Source organism: Caloenas nicobarica, chromosome 1 (genome assembly GCF_036013445.1).
Source record: "Caloenas nicobarica isolate bCalNic1 chromosome 1, bCalNic1.hap1, whole genome shotgun sequence".
NCBI classification, from domain to species: domain Eukaryota; kingdom Metazoa; phylum Chordata; class Aves; order Columbiformes; family Columbidae; genus Caloenas; species Caloenas nicobarica.
In genome coordinates this window covers 119,777,021-119,791,232 of record NC_088245.1, presented here as the reverse complement: position 1 = coordinate 119,791,232, position 14,212 = coordinate 119,777,021, and the positions used below count along the sequence as shown (strand labels likewise).

General features: G+C 42.2%; 1 protein-coding gene across 3 annotated transcripts in view; it reads left to right on the top strand.

Moving 5' to 3' along the window:
- SLC37A1 (solute carrier family 37 member 1) overlaps nucleotides 1–13,116 on the top strand; it is a 41,716-nt gene extending 28,600 nt beyond the window's left edge. For all 3 annotated transcript variants that reach the window (XM_065650554.1, XM_065650538.1, XM_065650545.1), the window contains exons 15-21: nucleotides 1,477–1,562; nucleotides 2,213–2,261; nucleotides 3,102–3,175; nucleotides 5,640–5,718; nucleotides 6,295–6,392; nucleotides 8,763–8,815; nucleotides 10,016–13,116. In XM_065650554.1, the coding sequence (XP_065506626.1) occupies nucleotides 1,477–1,562; nucleotides 2,213–2,261; nucleotides 3,102–3,175; nucleotides 5,640–5,718; nucleotides 6,295–6,392; nucleotides 8,763–8,815; nucleotides 10,016–10,031 (455 nt within the window). In that variant the 3' untranslated portion in view covers nucleotides 10,032–13,116. The remainder of the gene's footprint in view (nucleotides 1–1,476; nucleotides 1,563–2,212; nucleotides 2,262–3,101; nucleotides 3,176–5,639; nucleotides 5,719–6,294; nucleotides 6,393–8,762; nucleotides 8,816–10,015) is intronic.
- The last annotated feature ends 1,096 nt before the right edge of the window (nucleotides 13,117–14,212 follow it).

The following is a 14,212-nucleotide window of genomic DNA, read 5'->3' as shown; positions in this document are numbered from 1 at the left end:
TGTAAGAGTTAAGTATTGTGGAATCTTTTAGCTCCATCAGTTCTGGCCCATGTGTCTTGGTCACACTGCCTATCAAAATATCTTCCTTTTGTCACTCTAACATAGTAGAACTATCCCAGCTGTTACAGTTGTGTAATTTTTGTGGACACAGAGCCTGCAATTTTATTTAGCCGCAGGTGGCTTTTTTTTTTTTTTGATGCCTCGTATAACTGTATGTGATAAAATTGGGAGATTGTAATAATAAGGATGAGACTATTCCATTGTAGTTTGTGAGGTAACCACGGAATAATTAATTTTTATGCCAGTGCAGACAGTATAGCTCACAATAAAAAAAGCATCATCATCTAGGTGCCCAACTGATTTGGGTGACCTGCCATCCCCTTCTGCTTCACCCACTTCCCTTATGGAAATAAGCCATGTGTCAGTCTGTTGGAAAACAATGCTCATGATCGAGAAGTTCCACTGGATCAAGAGCTATGTAGACCCCAGTGGTTCATGATGCAGGTGTCAAGGTGTGTTGCAGTTACTGTTCCAGTCTTGTTCTGGATGTGACTTCTGCCATTTTTCATTGGTCATTTCATCCCAGATCTGTGAAAGCCGGAGTTAGTAGTACCTTAGAGATGTGGATGACTTCTTTTAGCAGCATCTTATTCCGCTGTGAATGCAATCTTAATAAGGTGCCCTATGCTGCACAATACCATTGGCATTTAAATTCAAGTGTGATGTGAGAACTTTGGAGATGGGCAGCTGTGAAAAGAGAGGCAGGCCCAGTGATATTTAGGAATCCAGAGAATCCAGGAAACCTCCTTTCCTTTTCCCCATACCAAATTCCCTTTATATCGTTTTGGCAGCTCTTTCCCTCAGGCCTTCCAGCCCCCTCCTGCCACATGATCTGATTAGTACTTCTGTGTACAGTTGTTGGCAAACACAAGAAGTAGGGAACAATAAAGAGCTTGGAGTGACTGCCTGGAGAGAAAAAACTAATATTGCAATTGCCCCAAGATCTAGAATAGGTAATTTCCCCTGGTTTGGCTGTGACACAGAGCGCTTTAGACCCAAGTTTATTGTTGCATGTGAGGAGTTGGGACCAGTGAGCAGCTGGGCACAGCTGGATGCCAGGGTGCCAGCAGTGGGGCCATGTGGCACCTGGTGAAAAGGCTTTTTGCGTTCAAAAGCTGCAGAATAATGACTTCTAAATTTCTTTCTTCTCTGTTCTGCCCCTGCCCATTCATCCTGGATAATTGGTTGGCGTAAACAATGAGGAAGAACAACTGTCTGCTTCTGTTATCTTCCAAGTCAAAACCAGCTGGGTTAATAAGGATATTGCTAAGTGCAAATTATGTTGTCAGTCTTCTCCTCTGTGCTGCTTTGTACATCCTATTGTTTTAATCTAGGCTGAGTTTTATGAAGTATAACTGATGTCTTTTGTGTAAAACATGCACAGTGTTTTCTTCACACACCTGTCTCTTCTTTCAGGTGGAATTTTGGCAGGCTTGATTTCAGACAGGCTGGAGAAAAGGGCATCAACCTGCGGAATGATGTTATTGCTTGCAGCACCCACAGTAAGAGTTTGTTCCTTTCTTGAAGCTGTGGCTGAGACTTTGACAGCATTTCTTGGGAAGTTCTGCAGATAGCGTCATAATTTGGGTATAAAGACTTCAGTCTGGGTTAAAAGCTGGCTTGAAAAGTTGAGCATGTGAGCAAGTATAGACACTGGGGCTGCCTTTACTGAACAAGCAAACAAGTCTAATGTATTGCTTGTTAGAGGATTATATGGAAAGTTTATCACTCTCTTGTAAAATTTGATGTTCAGTTCTTAGCCAGAATTTTAGGTGCTCAAAGGCTAAAATTTCTGTGCTGTAACGGTTGGAAAACTGGCAGTTGGACATATGAGATGCATTTTCCTTTGATTCTCTTGTGAACAGTATTCTGTGCTGTGTTGAAACTGGCAATTTGAGAGTTTAAAATTGCGTGGTCTTATAACACGACCCTTCAGAAAGGACAAATTGGGGAATACGAGCATATACCTCATCTCCCTCCTCTGTCCAATCAAAGAACCAACCTGCTATGATCTGAAAGGGTGTAGTATAACCTAGAACTAGCTTGCACATAATACCAACCAAAATATTTTACAGTTAACATGTGTAAAATGGGGGACCTAAGATCAGTCCTGAAGTTGGTATTCAACATGTTTGGTTTTTCATCTTTACAGTTGTACATGTTCTCTGCAGTCAGTAAAATGGGCCTTGAGGCAACTGTAGGTGAGTATTTTTAAGTCATTTTCTGCCTGCTTTATGTGAACATTTCATTTATGATCCTTTGATGCTCTTTCCTATTTTGTTTTGGTTTTTTTCTATTTTTATTTCTATTTTATATTTTCCCTGAGCAGAGGAAGTATGGAATCAAATTCTCTAGACTTTGCCTTGCAAGCTTTTTACAGAGTAAGCAAAGAGGCTAGGAAATAAGTAAGGGGTAGCCCGAGAACAGTGATTTAGTTAATATCATTAGTCTTCTTTCTGGAGCTTGTTGTGTCAGCACAAGCTTTATTATATTCAGTATGCCAAACATCTGAGGTGGTTAAAGACTACTTGTAGTACTTTTGACAGCAACGTTAACATTTCTTGTAGAGGCTGAATTCACTTGTGGCTTTCTATCCCAAAACAGAAGTTGAAAAAAGTGCTGACAGTAGTGTCTCACCTACCTAAAGGCCTTGTTAAGTTTTAGGGCCTTCTGGTGCTTGGTGCTGTACAAGCAGAGAAGAGGCTTATGGGTGGCTCCCTGTGAGCATCCCCTGCTCTTAGGGACAGTTTGGTCAGATTTTCCCCTTTCTCTGACCTACCAGGATTAATAAAGGCCCTGGGGAGTGCCTTTTGACTCAACTCCGTCTCGTGGTATGTTTGAGAATGTACATCATGGAGTAAGCATTGCAGGGAGATATGAATATATGTTGCATTTCCTCCTTTCCCAATTCTGTAATGGGGTGAGGGAAGCCAGGGAAGGATTAAACTGTTGGAGAATGACATACTATGTCATCTCCTCTTGTTATAGTTAACAGTCATCCAGGCAACTCACATTTTCCATTTTTGTTCAACTTGCAACAGTGATGCTGCTTATCAGCGGTGCTCTGGTGAACGGCCCTTATGCACTGATCACCACTGCTGTCTCTGCTGACTTGGTGAGTTTCGCTTCGCCTCTGCTTCCAGTGTAAGAGCTTTGGCCTCCAGAGGGAGCCCTTTGACTTCTGCAGGGGGGCATTGTCCCAAAGTAAAGGGGCAAGGAGCTGGATAGGCAGCATTGAACTTGGCCACTGAGATTGTTTTAGAGTTCATGTATTAGTACGAATGAGTGTCACGAGTGTGAGGCTTCTAAATTATTCTTGCCTACTAACAGGACAACCCAAATCTTGTAGATGGCAGCCCAAAGTGAATGTGAAGGTTGCATGCAAGGCCAAGTCTCTGTAGAGGTGCCTTCTCCCCTTTTATACTTTGCATCTTTAAATGAGGAGAGGGCCTGTATCTGTTAGAGGGCAGAGCTCTGTGTGAGAGATGAGCTGAAGACTTAATTCCCATCAGCATGGAAACCTGTATGTGGCACATACCTTTATTTTTGCTCATGCTACCCTCTGCCTTTCACGCACAGTTTCTCCAGTTGCCAGCACTTCCAGCTGGATCAGGTCAGTCAGTCACAAATGCCGTGTGACAATATTGACCCTGGTACCTTTCATTAGCTCAGCTTTGGAAGGTTGCTTTCAAAGGTCCTTATTCCTTAAGGCACCAAGCAAGAGGCAAAACTTGTCTAAAAACAGACGTTCTAAATATAGGAGAACAACCTATTAGCAGTGCAGGGGAAAGGGACCTGGGGGTCCTGGTGGACAGCAGGATGACCATGAGCCAGCACTGTGCCCTTGTGGCCAAGAAGGCCAATGGCATCCTGGGGTGTATAAGAAGGGGGGTGGTTAGTAGGTCGAGAGAGGTTCTCCTTCCCCTCTACTCTGCCCTGGTGAGACCTCATCTGGAATATTGTGTCCAGTTCTGGGCCCCTCAGTTCAAGAAGGACAGGGAACTGCTGCAGAGAGTCCAGCGCAGGGCCACAAAGATGATTAAGGGAGTGGAGCATCTCCCTTATGAGGAAAGGCTGAGGGAGCTGGGTCTCTTTAGCTTGGAGAAGAGGAGACTGAGGGGTGACCTCATTAATATTTATAAATATATAAAGGGTGAGTGTCACGTGGATGGAGCCAGGCTCTTCTCGGTGACAACCAATGATAGGACAAGGGGCAACGGGTATAAACTGGAACACAGGAGGTTCCACTTAAATATGAGAAGAAACGTCTCCACAGTGAGGGTGACAGAACACTGGAACAGGCTGCCCAGGGGGGTTGTGGATTCTCCTTCTCTGGAGACGTTCAAAACCCGCCTGGATGCCTTCCTGTGTAACCTCACCTAAGTGTTACTGCTCTGGCAGGGGGATTGGACTGGATGATCTTTTGAGGTCCCTTCCAATCACTAACATTCTGTGATTCTGTGAGAAGGGGCAAGACAGAAATCTCCAAAGGTCTTCTGGAGCCCTGTCCTTGTCCTGGAGGTCTTGGCAAGCAGAGAAGGCCAAAATGCATTGCTCGTTTTATCTTTAGTCTTGCTGAAGGGCTGCTAGCTAGAAAGTGGGGTCTGACATTGCAAGATCCCTACCTGTCCTTTGGGAAGAACGTTGAAACTGCCAACCAGTTCCTCAGATGTCAGCAGTTAAACAATTGACATGAGGGTAATGGTTTTAAACTGAAGGAGAGAAGACTCAGGTTAGACATGAGGAAGAAAATTTTTACTGTGAGGGTAGTGAAACACTGGCGCAATTTGCCCAGAGAGGTGGTAGATGCCCCATCCCTGGAGACATTCCAGGCCAGGCTGGACGGGGCTCTGAGCAACCTGATCTAGTTGAAGATGTCCCTGCTCATGGCAGAGGGTTGGACTAGATGAGCTTTGAAGGTCCCTTCCAACCCAAACTGTTCTATGATTCTATGAGCAATGCAAAGCGCTAATTACCTGACAGTATTCTCCTCAGTGTACTAGAGATAAAGGACTGTCTCTTGTTAGCAGTTTGCTGAGCTATTCAGTTTTTCTGTCTTTTTAAGTCACTCCCTTTATCAGTTGTTCTATTCTGAAGACATGGCTTCTAAAACTTGGACTGACCGGCTTCTTTTGGCTCAATAATTCTCTGAATTAGCATTTCAGTATATATCTGTAATTCTGGTACTCCAGTATTCCTGTCACAGCAGTGATCTTTTTTTTCCTGTTGTCCCACAGAGCTCTGCTGTCTTAGCAGAGGGAAAGATGACTGTGGAAACAGCCTGACAGCAAAATGCAAAGCTGAAGTGCCATCCTTATTGCTTGAATCCAGTGTGCAGACCAGAAAGCTGCTTGGCTCCTGTGGTTTAAATAACATGATTTAATAAAGGAGAACACTGTAGGCAACAGGTTGATGGGGTAGAAGGCTTCTTTAAGTAGTGGTAAAAGGGTTTGAGCTAGGATATTTAAGGCACCTTCACAATGTACATCTGATGTGGAAGGGTGTGAGCTAAATTGCCATTGTAAGGACTTTTTCTGAGTTCAGCTGAGAGTGGTTCTAAGCAGTCTTTGTCATTTTAGGGTACTCATAAAAGCCTGAAAGGGAATGCAAAAGCTTTGTCCACCGTGACAGCGATCATCGATGGGACAGGATCTGTAGGTAAGCCAGAGCTGTAGGGTATCCTGCCTTAGCTGTGGTAGGTTAAAAGGAGGGATCTTTGAGAAACTAGGCTCTCTCCAATTCACATTTTGCCAGGACTTGGTACAGCTTTGGAAATGGGGAGCAGAGCAAACTTAGCCTTAAACCTCTCTAGTGGTCCCACACCTGAGGGAAGGAGGGAGAGAGAAAGAGGGTGGTAGACTGACACTGGGCACAGGCAGCAAAAGTAGATACCATCGGGCTGTTTCTGAGATCAGGGATATTTCATTCATGCCCTCCGCACTGGCACATGAAAGGGAAAATTGAGTAGGTTTTAGCTGAATAGCAGATGGGCATCTTGTTGAGCCGAAGGATGGCATTTCTCAAACTTCTAGCCTGCCAGCTTCCGTGTGTCAGGTTTCCTATTGGCTTGCAGCTGTACCAGTATTGTGCTGCACTTCCTGGGGCCTTTTAATACACAAAGTAATACTGAGTTAACTAGGCGGAGAGACTGATGTTCTAACTCAGAATAACTTATCTTTCAGCACAGTAAATCTTACATTGCATCATTCTGACGATATCAATATTATGTTTTAGGTGCAGCTTTGGGGCCTCTCTTAGCTGGTCTTATTTCCCCATCTGGTTGGAACAACGTGTTTTACATGCTTATGGTGGCAGATGCATGTGCCTTGCTAGTAAGTCTAAAACTATTATTTAGTTGCTGTGTATCTCCTTTGTACTAAACTACCTCAAAATGCCAATTTTCCTTTTGCAATTTCAATACTCCATTTTATAAGAAACTTTCAGTTTTGTAGGAAATTTTCAATTAAACAGCAACGTTGCTCATTTTGAAACTCTCATTTAATTTTAAGCAAAAGTGCATCTTCTGATGCACTTCAATTTCTGAGCAAATATACATCTGTCAATTGCTGGCTGAGCAGATAACAGCAGGCATAACTGTATAAACCTTCGTATATAGACCTAGAAGATGCCTCAGATTCCACTTACAGAGGAATTACTTCTGTTTTCTTTAAAGCTGGTTTAGTGAACCGGTAACAAATGCTTTGCTACATTACTATATCACCAAAATCACAACGATAATGAAAATGTTGAAAGTTAATACATCACATTTTCCAGATGGGCCCTAAAACTGCTGTAGTATGTTAGATGGAAAACTGACATCCTAACTTTTGACAGTAACCTGGAGCAGATGTTTAGGGAAAAGGAATGTGACACGCACTCTGGCTTAATACAAAGCACATCCATTTTCCTATTTTTCTCTTTGAGATCCTGTATGATGGATAGGAAGATCTGAAAATGTTTGTGTGGGGTTTCGTTGGTGTTTGTTTGTTTTTGTGCTGGTTGGGGGTTTTTGGGTTGGGTTTTTTTTGTTGTTTTTCTTCTGATTTGCCCTGCTTTGCTTTTGAAGACCGAAGAAGACTCAAGATGAGGCAAGGCACGTCTTGCCATACCTTTGAAGTCGATCTTGCTGCCCTCACCTGTAGGTTAGCCTATAGGTTATGTTTTTGCATTTGCCGTGGATTTCCCTGGCAGATATCAGTACCAGCTTTGTCCTCCAGCAGAGCAGAATGCTACTGTGACTACCTCAAACGTGCCCTGAAATGTCACCTTCTTATCCTCTCCTTTTGAAGTCCTGGGCAGAAGTGCTCATAAAAGGGCAGGGTGACTGTAAAACACTTCAGAAATCCTCCTTCCTCTGTACTGACTGTGCCGAGACAAAACCCTCTGCCTGCATGTCTTGCACTGAGGTCTGTGCTCCTGCAGAGGAGCTAATGCCGAGTGTGCCGGGTCACTGTTCCCTGACACAAGAAAAGCAGAAAGTCTTGCTTTGAGTTACAATTGAGGCTTTTATCTAAATTCAACTTAAACTTTTAAAGTAAATTTTTCCACATTTAAGATGTGAAATCTCTGGAAGTTAAGTAAATATATTAGGTAAGTTAACAGCTGAAGTATGTTCGAGCTGGTAGTCAGCAGCTCTATAAATCCCAATTTGTGCTGTTTTTAGTATTGCGTATTCCATGCTGCAGAGTGAGGTTTCAGAGGTTGTTGTAGTTTTCCCAAGTAGGCTTAAAGCTCTGCTTCTTTCTCTTTTACAGTTTATTAAAACCGAATTTTAAAATCCCCCATTTCTTTGCAGCACCAGTAAAAATGCCATTGTAAAGTTCTGGTTTTGAGAGCATTGACTCTGCTGTTGTAATCCTGGTTTTTGTTAACTCTTGTTCTGCTTTTCCTGTTCTTTGCAGTACAGCATATAGATGCCTGCGTTCAACTGTTATTTCTTCAAAGATATTTGGAGAGGCTTTCGCCTCTTGCGTGGTATTCAGTTCTGTCATGCTTGGCCACTCGCATACCTCTGAAATGTTAGGTTTAACTTCTTAAAACACCAATACTTATAATAGTGAAGAAACTTCAATTTATAACAGTGAGACTCTGAGGATAAGGAAACCTGTAACAGCGAGGAACCCTGGAAGTTCTAATTCTGTCTTTAATGTACATGGGAGTCATGAAATTTTGTTTGTAAAATCACTTTCCTGAGTACTATTTTAGTACACCTTTTAAAGTGTACTTGAAAGTCCTGATCCTATACATACAAGTAAACATGACTGACTTCACTCATCTTGACTAATTGAGCAATTAGAGCTTTTCACACACACAGCTGTTTTTCAGAATAGCAGCTGAAATAGTTTAATGCTCCAGAATTTCTGTCTGCCATGTTTTCTTAAAGTCTTGGGTTCCCTGCTGGTTTCTCTACACATCTGCTTGTAAAGTAACTTTGGAAACCCATTCTGTTTTTTACAAAGAAATCAATCTCTCAGTTGAAAAAGGGAATTATTTTCTTCTTGCCTATTCATTGTGAAAGCTCCTCTTCCAAACATTCACTGAGCATCTCTAATTTTTTTTTTTCTTTTTTAACTGAGTTCGACATTACAGGGTAGTGTTTCAAGTTAGGAACTCTTTTGAATAAGTGTACATCTTATCCTGAAACTTACCCATACAGATATACGAATGAGGTATTAACACAGATACTGTGTCTATTCTTACAGTTCTTACTCCGTCTTATCCAGAAGGAACTTCGGTGTAACACAGATCATACCCTGTAAGTGTTATGCGTGGCAGTTGCTTTTTAATGACAGTTTAAAACTATGTTACTAAGCCATTGCCCCATAATACCTCGATGTAGTCTGAATGTGTTGTTTCTGTATGTCCATTTCTGTTTTAATTTTGTTTCAAAAGAGTAACCTCGTTTTGATGTTTTCATACCATGAATCACAGAATCACAGAATGTTAGGGATTGGAAGGGACCTCAAAGATCATCCAGTCCAATCCCCCTGCCAGAGCAGGAACACCTAGGTGAGGTTACACAGGAAGGCGTCCAGGCGGGTTTGAATGTCTCCAGAGAAGGAGACTCCACAACCCCCCTGGGCAGCCTGTTCCAGTGTTCTGTCACCCTCACTGAGAAGAAGTTTCTTCTCAAATTTAAGTGGAACCTCTTGTGTTCCAGCTTGAACCCATTACCCCTTGTCTTACTGTTGGTTGTCACCGAGAAGAGCCTGGCTCCATCCTCGTGACACCCACCCTTTATATATTTATAAACATTGATGAGGTCACCCCTCAGTCTCCTCTTCTCCAACCTAAAGAGACCCAGCTCCCTCAGCCTTTTCTCATAAGGGAGATGCTCCACTCCCTTAATCATTTTTGTTGCCCTGCGCTGGACTCTCTGCAGCAGTTCCCTGTCCTTCTTGAACTGAGGGGCCCAGAACTGGACACAGTATTCCAGATGAGGTCTCAGCAGGGCAGAGTAGAGGGGAAGCAGAACCTCTCTCGACCTACTAAAAAAAAATGAACATTTTTCTTTAGAACATCTTGTTTTGAAAAGCATTTGAAAACTTATTTCTCTATCACAGTCTCTTAGTTATTGTTTGTTTTTTTCCCGAATATGTAATCTTCCTGGTTTTCTTCATGGAGCTTGCAGGTGGGGAGTAAGAAGCTACTTGGTTGCTTGCTCTGTGTTTTTTGATAGTGTCAAACATAACTTTTTCCAAAAGGTCTCCTTAAAGTAAGGGTGACTCTGAATTTACAGCGTTTTGAATTCAGGGCGCCAGAGGGGTGGAATATACTGAATCAACAAGGTTGCACTTGCCTAAGCAAAATCTAAATTGGGCCTCTTGGCTGTAGAAAAGTAAAAGGGACAGAGAATAGAAAAATGCATGGCAAGGAGGGGATCCTGCATTTTGAAGTTAGTGGCTGTTAAGCCTCACACCTCAACTTTTCCTGCCTGATTGCTATTCTTTCCCAGGTTCAAAGAACACTGAGCTAAGAGACCAGAGTTGGAATAAGGACTGCATCAGTGATCAGAGTTCTTCCCTGAAGAAGAACCTTCATGGAATGCGTTATTCTATATTTAAGATATTCTGTTTGATGAAGAACTTTGCACGTTTATGGGAAGCAATGTGAGAAACGCAACTGGTAAATCCCTGAAGCTCTTATTTTTGCACATGAATATGTACCTCAGGATGGCAACTATTCATCAGATGAAGAAACAGGAACTTTGGGAAGGTTTTAGCAGCGCGTCTCAGCTGAGCCAAAGAGAAATACCAAGTGCCTTTTTATTTCTTTTGATAGGATGTTTTTAATGAAAATGCTGAACTGTGTGTTTTCCAAAAACAAGTCAAAACTAGAGGAAAAGGAAGGCAAAATCATAAGAGTCTAGCAGTCAAATGTCCAGTGTCAGTGAGCAAAGTATGTATCCCTAATGTCATCTTGCACACATACAAGACAATACCAGCTGGTTATTCAGATGCACTGCTATCAGTACTTTGAAGCTGCTCAGACAATAAGAACCTCACCATATTATTAGTTTTTAACTACAGTACTACTTCTAATCCCAAGGACAACATCCAGCCTTTCGGTAGGTAATGAAATGGGATTTACTGTTGCGGTGTACTGCAGTTAGCAGGTTTCACAGACTCTCTGGATGGATGTTAGTCCTCAATTAGGATTGTGCAAAAAGGAGTCCTACGCAACAAAAAAGTAGACTGTGAGTCAGAATTTCCACTGGAGGGCTCTAATGATTTTTGGGGCATTATAAACTGGTTGTACAAACGTCACATAATTGTTGTGCTGCTCCTCTAGCCTGGGCTGAAACGAGAGGTTGTTCCTTTGGGGTTGCGGAGAACTGTGGGGTGTCACGCTTCAGCATACAGGATTGAAGAGATGAGCTGCTTTAGTGCCGACTGCCACAGCAATCTCTGGGTACTCCCTGCCTTCAGTGCTGGGGTGTGCACGTGGAAGTTGTCATCAGATCAGAGCCTTAATAACCAGGAATCTTTCAAGTGGCTGGTTTCAAGTAGCTCTGAATTTTAGATTCAAGGCCAAAATATCTTCATATCAGAAAATAAAAATTATCTAGGTGGTAGGTTGTAAGAGAACATTTCACGAACTGGTGTTACCAGCAAATAGATGGCTTAATGTCTTCAAAACATATCATTTTGTTGTACAGCTATCTTCTTATCTCCTTTGCAAAACAGATGTTTCTGTGGTGGTTTTTTTTAATATGTATAAAGTGAAAAGGATTTTTTTTTTGTATGAGGTGTTTATACTTAGATCATGAAGACTAGATAATTTAAATTGTGTATTATTCTTAACCGTATTTATTAAAGCTCTAGGCATATGTGTTGTTCTGAACTACACTTTAAGTTTTGTGAAACAATGCAGTAGTCTTAACACTTGACTAACAGAATGACACTCTCCAAAATAGTCCTGTAAAACCTGCGGAAATGTCTCATCGGCTGCTGGTGTTGTGTTCCATGTGCTGGCACAACACTTAATTTCCAGGGCTATTTTGTAATTGTTCAGCCTTCAATCAGTTATTTCACTGGTTTGATTCTGCATGTATTTGATGCTTGACTTGGACAGTACAAGAGTGTGTTCATTTTTAACTTTTTTGCTGAACAGAGAAGACCTCAGTCCCACAAAGACATAAGGAAGGTACCAAAGTCCTTGCAAGTGGATGCTCTACTTAAGCCCTGAACCTCCAGTTACGTAGATGAGTGGTTAACCTCTTGTTACGTCTTGTGTAAACCTGTTGATACTAGTGTGGATACTCAATGTCTGCATTTGTAAATCTGTGCTGCGTTCGGGCTCTAGGCTGTAGTTAAGCGTGACGGAGCTCTGCAGCAACGTTACTTGATAGGACCTCCATGCCGGTGGTGTGTCACCCTGCCTCTCACTTGGCCAGGCTGGCCCTGGGGATGGGTCTGGCCTCTGATGCGGGGAAAATAACACTGCAACCCCAACACAGCTGTACTGGCACAACTTCACTGGCTGAGGGAGGGATGGCGCACTTCTTTAGCTGTAGATGCCAATCCTTTCACCGTACAAAGGTATGTAGAGCTATATACTAATTTATCAAACAATTTCAACTCTGATGCACTCGGATTTTGTGAGGCTGAAGTCTTAGGTTAAAACGCTTTCAGTTGTATTTAACAGTCACAGGTTGTAAAGGTATTTAAACACATTATGGGTTTTACATGTTTTACTTGTTGGGGCTGCTGCTGTTATTTATTTATTTATTTGAATAGCTTTTGCACTGCAGTGCCTCGGGCATGGGATGATGACGGTGTTGGAGGTGCCAGGCTGAGTCCTTCCTTCCATCGACTGTAGGTGTGAGTTAGGACTCTGAGTGTGCCAATGTCTCCTTCCTTGTTAATGTGCAGCATTTCGGCTCTTCCCAGCTACGCATTTGTAGGACAAAAGATCAGGCTTTGCTTTTCTTTCTTAACAACCCTAGAAGTCCCCAGGTTGTGAATAAACTGTGTGTTTTGTTAGTATCGGGTGTCAGTATCCGTTAATCTGGAAAAGAACAAGACTGACAAAATTTTCTAGGTAGAAATGTGAGTGACCAGTAGGTACAGCCAAATTTAAATATGGCTGCAGGGTTTCTTTGTTGTTTTTTAATGCTGGTTATTGTGAATTTTATCCAGTTACCATCCTGTGTCAAATAAAAATAGATTCTGCTTTAAAAAGAGAAATGTTGATTACTTCATCTTTTACATCTCATGAAGAAATGCTCCATTTATTGGTTGGAAGGATAGATATCCCTGCTGGGACAGCACTCCTATCCCTTGTGAGGATAATTAAAATGGCTCGTTAGGAGAAAAATTAGAACCTTTTGTTTTGTAAACTGTGCTCTTCTCAACTTGAACGTGCAATTTTTTTCATTTTGTGGATTGTACAACACTAGTGTTTCCAATCAGCTGCATCAGGTGGGTATATTCTACCGACTTATTTTGGTCCAGTAGGGAAGGAGGATGCTCACCTGAGTCAAGGATCCAGCTCCTGCAGCATAGTTTTAAGGTGACATTTTTGTTGTCTACTTTGCTTGCCCTTCAGTTTATATGGAATCGAAATTGAAAAGCTTAATCTTTTCTCTCTACCTCAAATTATCTTGAACAGTTCTTGTCTCGATTCTGTTATGATTTTTGATGGGGCTTGTGGCCTCTACCAGAGCTACAACGTCCACATGACAGATGCGCTGGGGAGAAGCTACTTGGAAAGGAAAACAATTTCTGGTTAGAAAAAGGTGTCTGAGGGTCTTGGATAGAATTTCTGATCAAAATGTGCCCAAAGTGCATCCCAGGAATAGGCAAATAATAGCTGGGGCATCGTATAAAAGAAGAGAGGCTGGAATCCAAGTTTCTGTTCTGCCCAATTCAGAGCAGGAGCCTCCAGCAGAGGACTTGTGCCTTCATGAGCACCCTGGCTCTTGCTGGGTATGCTGCAGTGAGTGGAGGTTTGTCTCCATTGTGTGTAGAAAGGGTTTATAGGGTGGAAAAAAATATAAATAGGTAGTAGGGAAGTTGGTGTCATATTTGGAGATGACTTTGAGACTTCTTTTGCCTTTAAGTTAAACCGCTAACCTGCTCCATGCACTAAAATACACCTATTCCTACATGGTTTTTTCCAGTTAAGAAATTCCAGAGAGATTCTGCCACCCACTTTGGGGGGTTATTGCATGTATTTCTGGCATAATATCCTTAGAATAACAGTGGGAATCCTCCACATGTGTTTGTGCCAGTGTCACACTGCCTCAAACTTTGGCTGACCTCATGTTTACACTTGGGAGTCTGTCCGGTTCCTGCTGGGGGTTTCTCCAGTGACTGATGGGTGAGGTTGTTTATATGAGAACTGCTGCTCAAAGTTAGGTAGGTGTAAGATGGTATAAATGAAATCAGAGGATGATTAGAGCTGTTGGAGGCTACTGGTCTTCATATGGAATTAATTTGAGGAAGATTGTTTACAATCCCATCAAATGATGAGGCCTGGAATTGGTAACTATGGTGTTCCCCGGTCTGAATGAAATTTTATGGCCTGCATATTATATAGGAGATTAGATTAGATTATTTCATTATTTGTCCAAACCTCAGAGCTTATCTGATATGATGTTCTGATTGCTGACCTACGTCACTTTCACCTTACAGCAAGCCTGGTTAGA